This window comes from Nothobranchius furzeri, chromosome 8, assembly GCF_043380555.1.
Source record: "Nothobranchius furzeri strain GRZ-AD chromosome 8, NfurGRZ-RIMD1, whole genome shotgun sequence".
Taxonomy (NCBI): domain Eukaryota; kingdom Metazoa; phylum Chordata; class Actinopteri; order Cyprinodontiformes; family Nothobranchiidae; genus Nothobranchius; species Nothobranchius furzeri.
The window spans coordinates 58,172,775-58,185,806 of record NC_091748.1 but is presented as its reverse complement, the minus strand read 5'-3'; the positions used below and the strand labels follow the sequence as shown (position 1 = coordinate 58,185,806).

At 43.3% G+C, this 13,032-nt stretch overlaps 1 protein-coding gene across 2 annotated transcripts in view; it reads right to left on the bottom strand.

The window, feature by feature from the left end:
* The window catches only part of insrb (insulin receptor b), a 247,771-nt gene that overhangs the window by 1,104 nt on the left and 233,635 nt on the right, over positions 1-13,032 (bottom strand). For both annotated transcript variants that reach the window (XM_015970534.3, XM_070554166.1), the window contains 16 exons: positions 9,016-9,155; positions 8,797-8,941; positions 8,499-8,713; positions 8,186-8,312; positions 7,818-8,068; positions 7,548-7,715; positions 7,269-7,467; positions 6,117-6,255; positions 5,779-5,932; positions 5,442-5,590; positions 3,514-3,670; positions 2,777-2,873; positions 2,616-2,683; positions 1,463-1,692; positions 309-419; positions 23-185 (listed from right to left, as the gene is read on the bottom strand). In XM_015970534.3, coding sequence (XP_015826020.1) covers positions 23-185; positions 309-419; positions 1,463-1,692; positions 2,616-2,683; positions 2,777-2,873; positions 3,514-3,670; positions 5,442-5,590; positions 5,779-5,932; positions 6,117-6,255; positions 7,269-7,467; positions 7,548-7,715; positions 7,818-8,068; positions 8,186-8,312; positions 8,499-8,713; positions 8,797-8,941; positions 9,016-9,155 — 2,513 coding nt within the window. The remainder of the gene's footprint in view (positions 1-22; positions 186-308; positions 420-1,462; positions 1,693-2,615; positions 2,684-2,776; positions 2,874-3,513; positions 3,671-5,441; positions 5,591-5,778; positions 5,933-6,116; positions 6,256-7,268; positions 7,468-7,547; positions 7,716-7,817; positions 8,069-8,185; positions 8,313-8,498; positions 8,714-8,796; positions 8,942-9,015; positions 9,156-13,032) is intronic.

The following is a 13,032-nucleotide window of genomic DNA, read 5'->3' as shown; positions in this document are numbered from 1 at the left end:
ACACACAAAACGACTGCCGTACCTCCGATTTTTACTGTGAAGTCTTCAGCCACCATGCAGTTTCTGGCTGCCAGGTCCCTGTGAACAAACTTCTTGGCGTTGAGGTAGGCCATGCCGTCAGCTATTTCTGCTGCCATCTGCAGCATGTCCTTTAGAGTGGGCGGTGGGCAGCCGGATGGGTTGTTCTGCAAACCACACACGGAAAATCAGCTTCTACCCTTTGGCGAACACATCACAACCTTCAATCTTGTTTCAGTTTATTTTGCTTTGACCGATTTAACCCTGACTAGATGATAACCAGAACGAACCTCAGAGTCCGGTCTCAGACTGCGAAGGTAGCTCTTCAGGTCACCATGAGTCATCAGCTCCATGACGACCAGAGTGGGCTGACCTTTGGACACGACCCCCAGCAGACGCACCTGTAAAACAGAAAGTCGCAGCATGACACACACCAAACCCTCCCAGCTCAAGACAATGTTTCTTTAGTTTTAAAATCATTTAAAGGCCTGCTTTAAAGACCAAATATAAATAAATGCCTTGTGAGTCGATCTGTGTGGGGGGAAAAGCTCTGGCGCTCCTGTTTCAGGAACTAGACGTGAACCAGAGGAGAGATGAGCAGAAGGCGGCAGGATTTAGATTCTCATTTCCTGATATTCTGTCATCTCGCCTCTGATTGGCTAACAACAACATGATTCTGAAACTCTGAAATAGAGGCCGACCAACATGTTTTTTTTTTAGGCTGATGCTGATTTTTAAAGAATATTGTTGCTGATATCTAAAGCCGATATAAATACGTTTTAGCAGCACATTGATTGTGAAAGACAACTGGACACTCACCGTGTGCAATATAAATTAAATATTCAATAAATCTCTTTATATTCATTGAACGTCAAATAGAAAACAAAATCAAAACATTAAAGAAATGGTGTGTTGGGTTCTTCGGGTCCTTTCTTCAGCATAGTAGTGGCGGCAGTTGGCCACAAAGGTGCCTGCTTAATTTTTTTAACGTTTTTATTGGCTTTTAAAAATAATTTTAGCCGATATAGAAAAAATTTAATATATCGGACGGCCTCTACTCTGAAATCTCTGTGTGTGTTAAGTATAAAAGCTTTTCAAGCTCCTACATGAATTAATAACAGCTCCGATATGAATTATCTCCTCCTGAGGTGGTAAATAATAAAATTCTCTCTCATCGCAACATGTTTTCACAGCTGACAGCACAACACATGCTGGCTCAATTGATGCCTAGTAGCTTGTGTAATGAAATAGTAATGGCCGCCGCAATCGCCTACTGAGTGTGAACATTTGTTTTGGAGTCAAACTGTGTGTCAGTATGGCAGCTCCAACACAACACGTGAGTCACGGTTCTCTGAGACACGCACTGGTTGCAGCTAAAGGATAAAAGAGCAGTGAGGTGCTGTGAGTCAGCAGCCCGCTGGACGTTCTAAGAGGGTTTTCGTACCACGTGGTGGCAGCTGAAGGCCTTCATGACGGACGCTTCGTTCAGGAACTCGATCCTCTCTCGCAGGCTGGCTGATTCGTTGACCGTTTTGACAGCGACGCGCGTCTCGGGCTCTCCTTTGACAATGTCCTGAGCATTTCCCTCATACACCATGCCGAAGGAGCCCTGGCCCAGCTCTCGGAGCAGCGTGATCTTCTCCCGGGGCACCTCCCACTCGTCAGGGACGTACACTGCACAAAAAAACCAAGATTTTTATGGGTGTCTTGAACAGAGAAGACAAATAGAGAGAAAAAAGGACTTTTTGTAACTTACAAAAGAAAAGGATCTTTATCAGAAACAACAGAACTGAAACGTTTTATGGTTTTTAAACAAATTTTTGATTATGGTGCAAATTTTTCTACTTCATGTGACATAGCTTTCCTCAATATTTGAAAACTTAAACTTCACACACAACGGGTGTTTTTAATACACATTAAATGTGAAACATTTCTGACTTCTTTCGCCCAAAAATTCTGAGTTAAGTGTGTACAGCAGGGGGATTCAATCCCGGGCCTGGGCGGCCGGTATCCAGCATGTTTAGGTTTTAACGCTGCTTCAACACACCTGATTTTAATTAGTAGGCGATTAACAGGCTTCTGCAAAGCCTGATGAGCTGCTGCGTAGGTAATTCAACCACTGACTCTAGTGGGTTGGACTAGAGAAACCACTACAACGTGCTGGAATTGAATAGCCCTGGTGTACACCCTCCAGTTCACCTGAAATTCCTTTTTTTTTTTAAGTTTTATTTTTTATTAAAAACTGTATCTCTTACATAAAACTCAGACACAAACATTAATAAATGTACGACCATCACACTCTTCCGCCTCTCATTGATCACGACCGTTTTGAAGATGGTCAATAGTTTATGCACAGCAACTATTAGTTTGAGGTTTAACTTTAGGGTATCACAAGACTGTGGTTACCTTGGCAACGCAAATGAGCCACAGGCAGCAGCTTTAACATTTCTTTTGATTTTGGTTCTCTTTACGCTCCTTCAACTGCTGTCGGTGTTTGTAGAAACAGGTTGCCGTATATTTCAATTTTAGACATTAGCTGCAAAATTTTGCTGGAAAACGTATTCAGATGTGTTTTAGTTGTGTTACAAGACTCTTACTGTCATTGGCGCTGAAGTATTCAGGGTTTGGAGATGTGATGAGATCTCCTAATGGACCATCACTTTGCCTGCAACACAACCACAGGAAAAAAAATAAATCTGAGATGCTGTAAATGATCTCACGACACAACAGCACACTTGATGATGATGTCACATCTCACCTCTTCTTGATAACCAAAATGACACCAGCAGCCAGGAACAGCAGCAGAATGAGCAAGATGATCGGGCCGATCACAATCCAAGCTAAACCCGGATCAGCTGCAGTAAACAAAGAGTCAGTTCAGCTGGAGAACGGCAGAGTTTCACAGTGGAAAAAGATAAATTAGGTACAAAATGTAATAATAAACTTGTGAAATAGACTTGAACCAGGTTGTAGCCTGTGGGTTATTAGAGGAGGCATATTGGGACTTTTTTATTAGGTTCTAATAGTTCTATTGTCAGTGTAAAATATGTTTATGAAGCTCTTTGTAAAAAAAATCCCTCTCACATAGAGCCATATCAGCGGTTTTAATTCTGATAAGTTTCATAACTTCCAGAATGAGCCTTTTCAGGGCTCTGTCACTTTAAGAAAACAAGCTGCAGACCGGCCACGCCCACCAGTCACCCACTCAGGATGCTATTGGCTGCTCCTCCAGCAGCAGCTCTTTCTTGCACATGAGAAACTGTTCTATTCTACTTTCCCCATTTGTGATATCACAAACAGGGACCTTTTGAAACGGATTGTTTTAGGCAAATAATTCCTAAAACTAAACATTTTCCCCATGTTAGGATTTTTTATAAAGACAGTAGAGACCCACATGGCAGCACAAAAAGATGCAAAAAGTGTTATGTCCCCTTTAACAAATGCAAACAAATACCAAAAGTTTAGTTAAGTTAGAGATGGAGTCTCCAGTCTTACGATTAGGCATGAAGAAGTACGTCGTTTCTGTAAAAGAGCCGTTTCCTGCCAGCGACGTAGCCCGAACCCTCACGCTGTAGTTTCCAGGGTGAACAAGGTGGAGCTTGGTCCCGCTCATGTTGACGTAAGCCGGCCGTGACACACAAACTGTGTGAACCTGGAAGAACGTATGAAAAACACAGTTTAGCATCAGTGAGGGCGACAGGAAAAGCAGCTACTTCACCCAAACCATAAAAATGGATTTAGCAAAGAGAATATGGAAATGGTCATTTAGCAAAATATGCTGAACATGTACGCAGCTTTAAAAACACCAATAGGTGAGAAGGAAATGCTTCACTGAATTTCAATAATTCTCTTGACCTATGAGGTAGAAAATTTTTTTGTGACTATCTAGTCTGACTTCTGCTGTTCACCCGAGTCACTTGTTTGGTTTCTTTTATACTAGTCAGAAAAACAGCTTGGTTTTATAGTTGATGGAGAAGTTGGTAGAATTTATAGTAAATGGACACATTTTTTTTGCCCATCCAGTGATATTTTTTTTAATAATCATAATTATACCAATAATAACCTAAATGAAAAATGCATCGGTTGTTTGAAAGAGCTAAAGTTTGCAATGCTTTCAGAGTAGTGCAGTGGAGATGCACCTCCATCACTGCTGCATTAGAGCCTTCTGCTTCTGTTACTATAGCAACAGAGTTGCTGATGGTGGTGCAGCAATGAATAGCAGTGAGATTATTTACACATTTGCTGCAAGTAAACAACAACACTGAACACACATGCTGTTGCACACACAGTCAAAGTTCAACACGGACACACCCACCCACTAGAAAGCGTTAGTGTGTACACAAAAACAAGTTTACATAGTAATAGAAACAATCACCAATTGTCTTATGGTACATTCTTAAAAATAGGAGACAAACAATTGCCACACAACATCAAAATTGTCAGCTGACCCTTTCAGACCATGTCTGATCCTCTCCAGGTCCAAATGATTCATAATTTCTCCAATAAAGTGGTTGAGGCCGAGCATCTTTCCACTCGGACAGGATGGCTCACAAATAGCATAAAGCTATTATGTGCTGTTGGCTACCATCTGCTGTATCGTCCACTGTGACCACCACAAACAGAGCAGTCAAGGGGTCAGGGTGCACAGTGGTCGCACAAATCCTAGAGAGTTCATCAAAATTGGGCCTCCAATATCCCTGTCGTGTCAGGCAGGTCCAGAACAAGTTGGGTCTAAGTCTGGCTTCATTATTGCAGTCTGTCTTTGGACCAAAGCAAATGGTGCACCACTTTGAGCTAAATAATACTGTGTCTCACGTCTTGTGCCAGGCCTTTTCTGACAATCCAACACCCAGGTCCAGCTCCCATTTCTGTTTTGAAACGTCCGGACTGATCCGATGGTGTGAGCTGAGCCAGGCGTCACCTTTACTCAAAACCTTAGATGTCCGGCAGTCCAAGATCTCATCGAGTAGAGTCCGAGATGAGCACAGGAAGGCATTCAGAATGAGATTTGACAAAGTTTCTCAGTTACGGCCACAGCCATTTGTTTTTCTTTTGGTGCATGCTCCTCTTTCCCTTCTGATTTCATCCTTGTGCTGAGAGGCGCTATTCTACAACAGCTGTCTCATCCCACTCTACCTCGCTCCGCCCTAAAGCACCCAGTTCACAATCGGCCTAAAACACGCCTGGACCCACCCTCAGCGAGGAGCAAACGGAGACATCTGTCTCTGGCCTGCTGTCTCCTCAGCATGCTTTGTATCCTTTTTTGTAGTCGGTATGTGTTTTGTGTGTTTTATCCAAATTATCGAAGGTGGGGGAGTCCTTAATTAGATGTGTGTGTAGTGTAGTTTTAATCTGCGTTGTTTGGGTAAAGGTTTATGCCTGACGTCAGGAGCACTCCATGTTACCGTGTTGTTGACACGTACCTCTGTGTCTCCGACCTTCTTGTAGAAAACCTCGTAAAGGATGATGAGTCCATTGGGTGATCGAGGCGCGTTCCACTTAATCAACACGTAGGGAGGTTCAGCGACCACAACATCGTGAGTCACAGGACCTGGGATATCGTCTGCTTTTTCTGCCAGAGCCACACAAAGACAGAAACATTTGAGCAAACTGATCTCTACCTAGCATTTTGCACCCGTGATGATGGTATACTTTGTGTTTTTTTATGTGACCAATGCACAAGCGGGTGTCATTTGATCAAAATCAAACTAAAAGTAAATCTGTATGTTTAGATGAAGCAAAAATAGTTTGATATCTCACCTTCTGGCATCGTTCGGGCACTGACGTAAGTCGCCAGGCTGCAGCGTTTGGGGTCTTCAGGGTGGTTGCAGGCCATGATCTCGATGGTGTAGCTGGTGAAATGGTGCAAGTTGGATATGACTGCTGACTCCTTAGAGGTAACATTCAGCTCCACCTGAGCAGGAAAATTATGGGATGGGATTCAAAATATATACAGATAAAAAGCATTTCTCTTTTACACAAAAATAATTTTTTGCAAGGTGTTTTAATTTTTTTTTTCTAAAAAAACTTAAAAGCCGTTTTAGTTGAACTTGTAGGCAAACACTAATCTATAACAGATTTCATTCAGTGTTGTAGACCTTGGATCCCTCTTCGTTCTCGTCTTCCTCTGTAGATGAGGCGGTGGTGGAGCCAAGCTGCAGACTAGATATCGTTGTAAAAAATAAGGGAAACTGTGTTGTGTCCGGTTTGTCCACTGAGCGCCGTTCACGGGGCGACCTGGATGAAAAACAGAAATTATCAAAATGAATAAGATCCAAGACCAAGGGGCTGAGATCAGAGGACAGGAATGTTATTTTGCAGATGAAAAATGGAGCAGCTATAAAGGGAAACCAACAAGTGATGAGGTCATGACATTTATTCAATGTTGGTGGAGCAAACAACTCTTTCCGCTGTGTGGCGCCAGTGAGCAAAACTTCTTCCACCAGCAGCAGTTTTCACTAAAACCACGGATGCCATCAGCTCAAAGCTCCATCAAAAACTAACACCTTGGCGTGCCGAGAGGTGGAGGACTGGGTTGAAGCTGATGATTTCTTTGCTTAGTGGACTAAAAAAGAACAGCGATGGTTGTTTGGACCAAAGACCAGTTCAAAATCACAGGATCAAAATGAATCTGAGGAGTGTGTGAGGCGGTGTTTGTGTCTCCAAAGGGCTGTCTGCATGACTGCTTCTCTGACCGGCGTGGATGATAATGGGCACGGTAATCACTCCCCCAAAGAGGCAGATAGGAAAAAAATGACAGTGTGTGTGTGTGTGTGTGTGTGTGTGTGTGTAGAATTAAAGTTCAAATACACAAAACCTCCCATTCTGAGCCCCCATAGAGATGTTCAGTACAAAAACAAGGGTCTACAGAGAACACACACACACACACACACACACACACACACACACACACACACACACACACACACACACACACACACACACACACACAACACACACACACACACACACACACACACACACACACACACACACAAACACACACACACACACACACACACACACACACACACACACACACACACACACAAAAGAACCTTGGCTGAGATGACACCCACCACCAACACAAGGTCAGTTGTAAACCCCCTTTAGGGTGCGCTGTGTGTGCTACATTGTTACCGAGCTGTAAATGCTGCACCCTGACCAGAACGGTGAAATTGCAGCTTCTCCAAAAATAAAACAGACGGCTAAAACGCGATCTTCACCCTGAGGTGTCTAGACTTGCTTACCTGCTCTCAAAGACTTCGTTATGGAGGTAATTCTCAAAAGTCTTGCGGTATTCTATTTCCTGTTGTTGCTTTTCTATCTGGCTCTTTGTCATGGGACAGGCACAACATTTGCCCTCTGAGGTGGGATCATCCGTGTGGTTCCATTTCTGCTCTTCTTCGAGGTCGAGGTGGGTTGGAATTCGAGATGGAAGCTTCATCCCTGGACAGGAGGAGCATGGGTGAGGCGAAAGCCTGACAAAAGATGGAGACAAGCAGCGGCCGAGCCAGCTGGAGACAAACCTTGTAAGCAGTAGTCAAACTTAAAGAGGTCACTGTCCTCTGGTTGTTTACGACAGATGACCCGGTAGTGGGTGATGTTGCCGTTGGGGCTGTTTGGCGGTTTCCACTTCAGGATGATTTGAGAGGAGGAGTTGGAGGATGAGATGGGGTCCAGAGGTACAGAAGGTCCTGGAGGAAAAAGAAACGGTTAATCCTGCTGCCTTCAGTTCAGAGATTAGGACAGTTTGAACCACACCAAACAAAAGCAGAAAATCTCAGATTTGAACTCACGGGAGGCATTAGTGCGGACATAAATGATTTTGCTTTTGGCTCCATAAACCTGTCGCTCATCAGAAGCAGACAGCTGGGTTTTGACCATGATGGCGTACTGCGTCCAGGGTTTCAATGGACGAATCAGGTGCCCAGGATCATCGGCCTTCTTGCCATCTGTGGAGCGGGCTGGTGGATCTACGTCTGCGATCACCCAGCTGTTTGATCCACAGGCGTCCTGTCCATCAAACTCTGTCACATTCCTGTACGGACTGAAGTAGAAGCAGCCAAGTTTAAACCAGCTCATTCAGCATCATCATTTCAAAGATGGGGGCATTAAGTGTAATGTTTATACTCCAGGGCCATTTGCGTGTAGGAATCCAACTTACGCCTCCTTGTAGAGAACCATAAATCCCAGCAGGTCCCTGTAGTCCGAGGGCCAGAATGAGTTCCACTTCAACATAATCATGTTGTGTGACGTCTTAACGTGGGTGAAATTCAGACTCTTTGATTCGCCTAAGACAAAACAACTCGTCAGACACATCCAGCAAGTTGAATCTGGATGAAGTTTAAGCTTGTGGGTAAAGATTTTAAGGTTTCATGGGTTTTTGTTTCTTGGTACGTTACTGAAGTAGAAAAATAATACAAATGTAAAGGGAGTGATGAGGTGGATGTGTTAGTAGAGGCTCCAGAGGTTCTTACAGGAAGCCTGGTCTCCGTTGGTGCGAAGAGCAATGTCGTTCTTCTGGTTGCGCTCTTTGGTTCCAGTTACCTCCTCCATCTTGGTGATTTCAGACATGCAAAGCTTGGAGTTGTAGTGGAAGAACGTACGACCGTGCTCTATTGTCAGGTTGTGTTTGGACCAGTCCCACAGCTGACGGAGGTTCTGGTTGTCCAGTGCGTAGAAGGCATAAATACTAAGGAGAAACAAGGCGATAAAGAAGTTAAACATAAAGAACGATAGAAAACTGTAGCTGAAGGTAAAAGGGGAGGAACTTACTCTCCTTCGAGTTGTTCCCCCTTGATGAGGCGTAGTTTTCGTAGGAAGGAGAGGGAGACCAAGGCGTAGGCTCTGCGTATGCTCAGGTAACCTCTGATCTCCTCAATCTGTCCCAGACTGGCCTCCAACTCAGCTGCTATGTTATCTGCAAGAGTTCAAGTAAAGACAGGAGGTCAGGATGAAAGACCAGAAGTCACAGACACGTGCAACGCTACTTACTTCCACCTCGGATCTTAATGATCACGTTGCCTTCAATAACGGTGCAGCCTCGTAAAGCCTGAGCCGAAGTCACAGAGTCAATGGTTTTATTTCCTTTACACTCTTTAGGACAGGGGCCCGCGCACGGCTTACACATCAGCCTGCACACACAGAAGGAGAACAGATTAATGACAAATTCATTAAGACCAAGGAAGAAAAACATCAACAGGCTTGTGTTCAGTTATCAGAAATGGAACAAGGAAAACCAACTGGTAGGAAGGCTTGGGAAATTTAACTCCACGGCTCAATCTACGAAGCAGATTTCCACTTTTCTCCTCGCGTTACGTCTAAAAACGCAAAGCGGCACCTGAATGAACGACGACTCCAAAATCAAAAAGGAGAGAGCTTCTCTGACGTAGTTTGGAAAAATCATCTAACAAATAACATCAGATTCAACTTGCTCTTCTCCACATCAGTGCTTTAGAAACTACACAAAAACAACATGGCTGCAGTTCCCAACAGCCTCTTTGGTACGTAACATCCTCCCCCTTGCAAACATGCACTGCATCACATACCCAAACACACCCTCTGCGCCATCAGGTCTTCACACAGGGATGGTCAGGATAAGAACATCTTGTCGTCTGATGAGTGAACACGCTGTACGGCAAGCAGTGGGATGCTTTATTCACAAATACGCACTTTGTCTCCTAAAACCCCCTGAAGGACATGATCCGTTTTATTTTGTTCTGCATAAAGCTGCACATGCAACAGGGATTTATCACTCAGGAGAAAGGAAAAAGTTATGGTCACATTTGTCTAATAATTTTAAAAAAAAGGCGACAATTCAGGCAAGAGCCTGATTAGTAGAGGATTTAAATCAGCATTTAATAGTTTTAAGCTGAGCAGACTGCTGTTCATGTGAAAACCTCGGTCTCATCTTCACACCCTTACCAGAACAACACCCCCACTTTCCCCCCTATAACATCTACACCCTCGTTATTTAGTCCAAGTGATGCCACTTGGATCCAAATGGTCTTTCACACTCCTGGCGCCTCAGTTTCCATCTCATCAAACTCTGAATAAATCACCGCAGTCAGAAGCCAACTCGTCGGTTCCTCTCTGAGCTTTTGTGTGAGAGGAGACAAAAGTAACAAGCTCCCCAAACAATAACTAATACAAAAAATTTGAAGGGTAGGTTGTCTGTTTTTCCCACATGGAAAATGCTATATCCAGCTTCTCCAAAGTAACGCTCCAGTTGCGGCACAGAAAGGGAGAATGTTTTGGGCTGCTGCACTGAAAACACAGACTCACAGGCAGACAGGCTGGCTTTTTAAAGGGCCGGTGTTTATCTGAACCCTGTGACTCCGGGGTCTGTTAGAGCCATCCAGAGCACTGTCTACAGCTGACGCTCAAGGTTCGGTCTCGGCCAAACCCTGACCGAACCCGACCAGCTGTGAGTGTGCGTGAACGTTGTCAGGTTGTCCAAAAAAGAAGGCCGAAATCACCTCAAACAGTACACGAGTGTAGATACATTAGAAAACATTAGCTAAATCTGTTTAATGAAAAGCGTCTGAAGGGAAAGTCAAGAACATCCCAAAGAGGATCCAAGCAGGAACATCTGGTCCCTACAAATAAATGAAGTCACCGCTCGCAGATCAATGAACGTTTATTATTCAGATTTATTGTTCGACTTAAGAGGGTTGGACTCAGCCCGAGGGAAGTTTCCAACAATGATCTTTAATCTTAAGCGCTCATTAGGGGAATAGATTTGAACTTTTCAAAGCGAATTCTGTCTTGTTGCAAAGAAAATGAGCAGCTTAGCAAGGTAGCTAACTAAGTTTTACACAGTTCCAGTCCGAATTTAATAACATTTTCTGTCTTTATCTAACTGGAGTTTATAAAACAGTATTTTTATTAACCACCATGGCATTTCTGAAAAAGACGCGGATGGGACTAGCTGTTAGCTCATCAATCTGGTCAGAACAAATCTCTGTTTCTCTGGTTGTTTGGGTACTACCCAGGTATTGCACACACAGTCACACACAGGGACATAACAGAGACGGAGAGACAGGGGCCATAACACAGATCATTAGGTTTTGGTATGTGAGGACGTATTTAGGTTATACAAGCAGTAGCTATGGTTACAGTAAAGGTAAATCATTATGAAAGCAATGTTGGTCAGTGTGACATCTTCTGAAGTCATCGGTGTGTGTGTGTGTGTGTGCGTGCGTGCGTGCGTGCGTGCGTGCGTGTGTGTGTGTGTGTGTGTGTCGATGGTTTAGACTCTGACAGACTAAGCCACTGCGATGACGTGCGTTCTTGCTTTAAGAAAAACGCACACAGGCTGTAATGTTGCCACCTTGTTCAAATGGAAAAGTGTTTTATCATACAGTGTGTATAAAGTTAAAGTTAAAGTCTCATTAGTTGTCACACACACACAGGTGCATGAAATTTGTTATCTGCATTTGACCCATCCCCTGGGGGAACGGTGAGCTGCAGACACAGCCGGGATCCATTTGGTGGTTTAACACCGCATCCAACCCCTTAATGCTGAGTGTCAAGCAAGTCTTTGGTAAGACCCGATCTCCCGGTCCCAGGGCGGGCACTCGTGCCACAAGGCCACGGAACTGGTTTTGAATATGAACGGTGCAGCACTGTGCAAATGTTCTACACACTACAGAGCAGAGCGTTGGGCAAGTCCCTTTGAATTACTTCTTCCAAAAAAGTAAATGAGTTAGTAACTTAGTTACAATATCAAAAAGTAACTAATTACTAGGAAAAGTAACTACTGCGTCAAGTTTTTTTTAAATACAAAAATATGCACAAAAATTGTGTCCCCTACCCCCGTAATCGAACTTACTACTAATACCAACTTCTGAACGTCCCAAAAGCGCAACAAGGCAACGTTAACGAGCTTTTGGTTATCTCGACCCAAAATTTTAGAATGACCTCCTCCGAGTGATGAGACTGTCCACTTCACGTCAACTTTTTTAAGTCCTGTCTTAGGACACACTTTTTAAAATCCAACTTTGGGAGCGGTTAGTTTGCTAGTTTTGGCATCTGAGTTCTGCCTTCTTTTGATCTCTTGGTTGGACAGCTGGGATTGAGTTCACTATTTTATTCTATGTGCTTTTTCTAAACCTCTTCTTGTATTTTATCAACACAAGTATTCTGATGGCCTTTCACAGCTGGAATTTTATCCTTGGTTTGTATTTTATGTTGTGACGGCTACCAGCCTGGCCATTGGGATGCATTGGGATAAAAAGGCTGTGCCTTCAGCAGTCAGGGGTTCTGCTGGCCTCCAGGCCTCATTTTGTTTTCTACCCCTTCGAGTAGGAGAGTTTTAACTTTTATAGTTTTAACAGGTAACATAAATATACCAAACCCAGCTCAAAAAATAATTAGGGCAACTCTGAGCAACAATAAAATCTATTTTAAGGGTTAAAGGTGGAAATGATATTTCTGTGATAATGCTGCTTCATCTGACCACATTATCATAGAAAATGACTAAATATGTAGAGAGACATTCTTAAATTGATTAGATTTTTTAAGATGAAATGAAGGTTATGGAGAATGTTTTAGCCAAAACTACAGAGGAATAGTGGATGAAAGAGAAACATCTGAGTGAAGAACACTGCATTTGTTCTTATTAAGATCTTGCATGACCGTGTCCCTAAGTAGCAGAATTATGGACCATTTTGTAAGTAATTTTTATTGAATGGAATTAAACAGAATTTGAAACGCCAAATATAAGGATTTTTAAAGGTTTATGAGTTACATCAGCTGCCTTTGAGACTATAATTCATTTTATTAATTTCATTATTTTATTTGTACAAATGTACGCAGGTAGGTTTGTTGTGTGATAAATCCCAACACTAGGCCTGCACACAAAGTTTCCAACACACGGACAAAATTCCACTTAAAGACAAGAGAACGTGTTTCACTTCCTGCCATGTTTATGAAGCATGTCAACATGAACAGTTTCCAAAACACCCGCTAGGCCTCAAAACAAAAACACATCATTCCTGCTTAGCGACA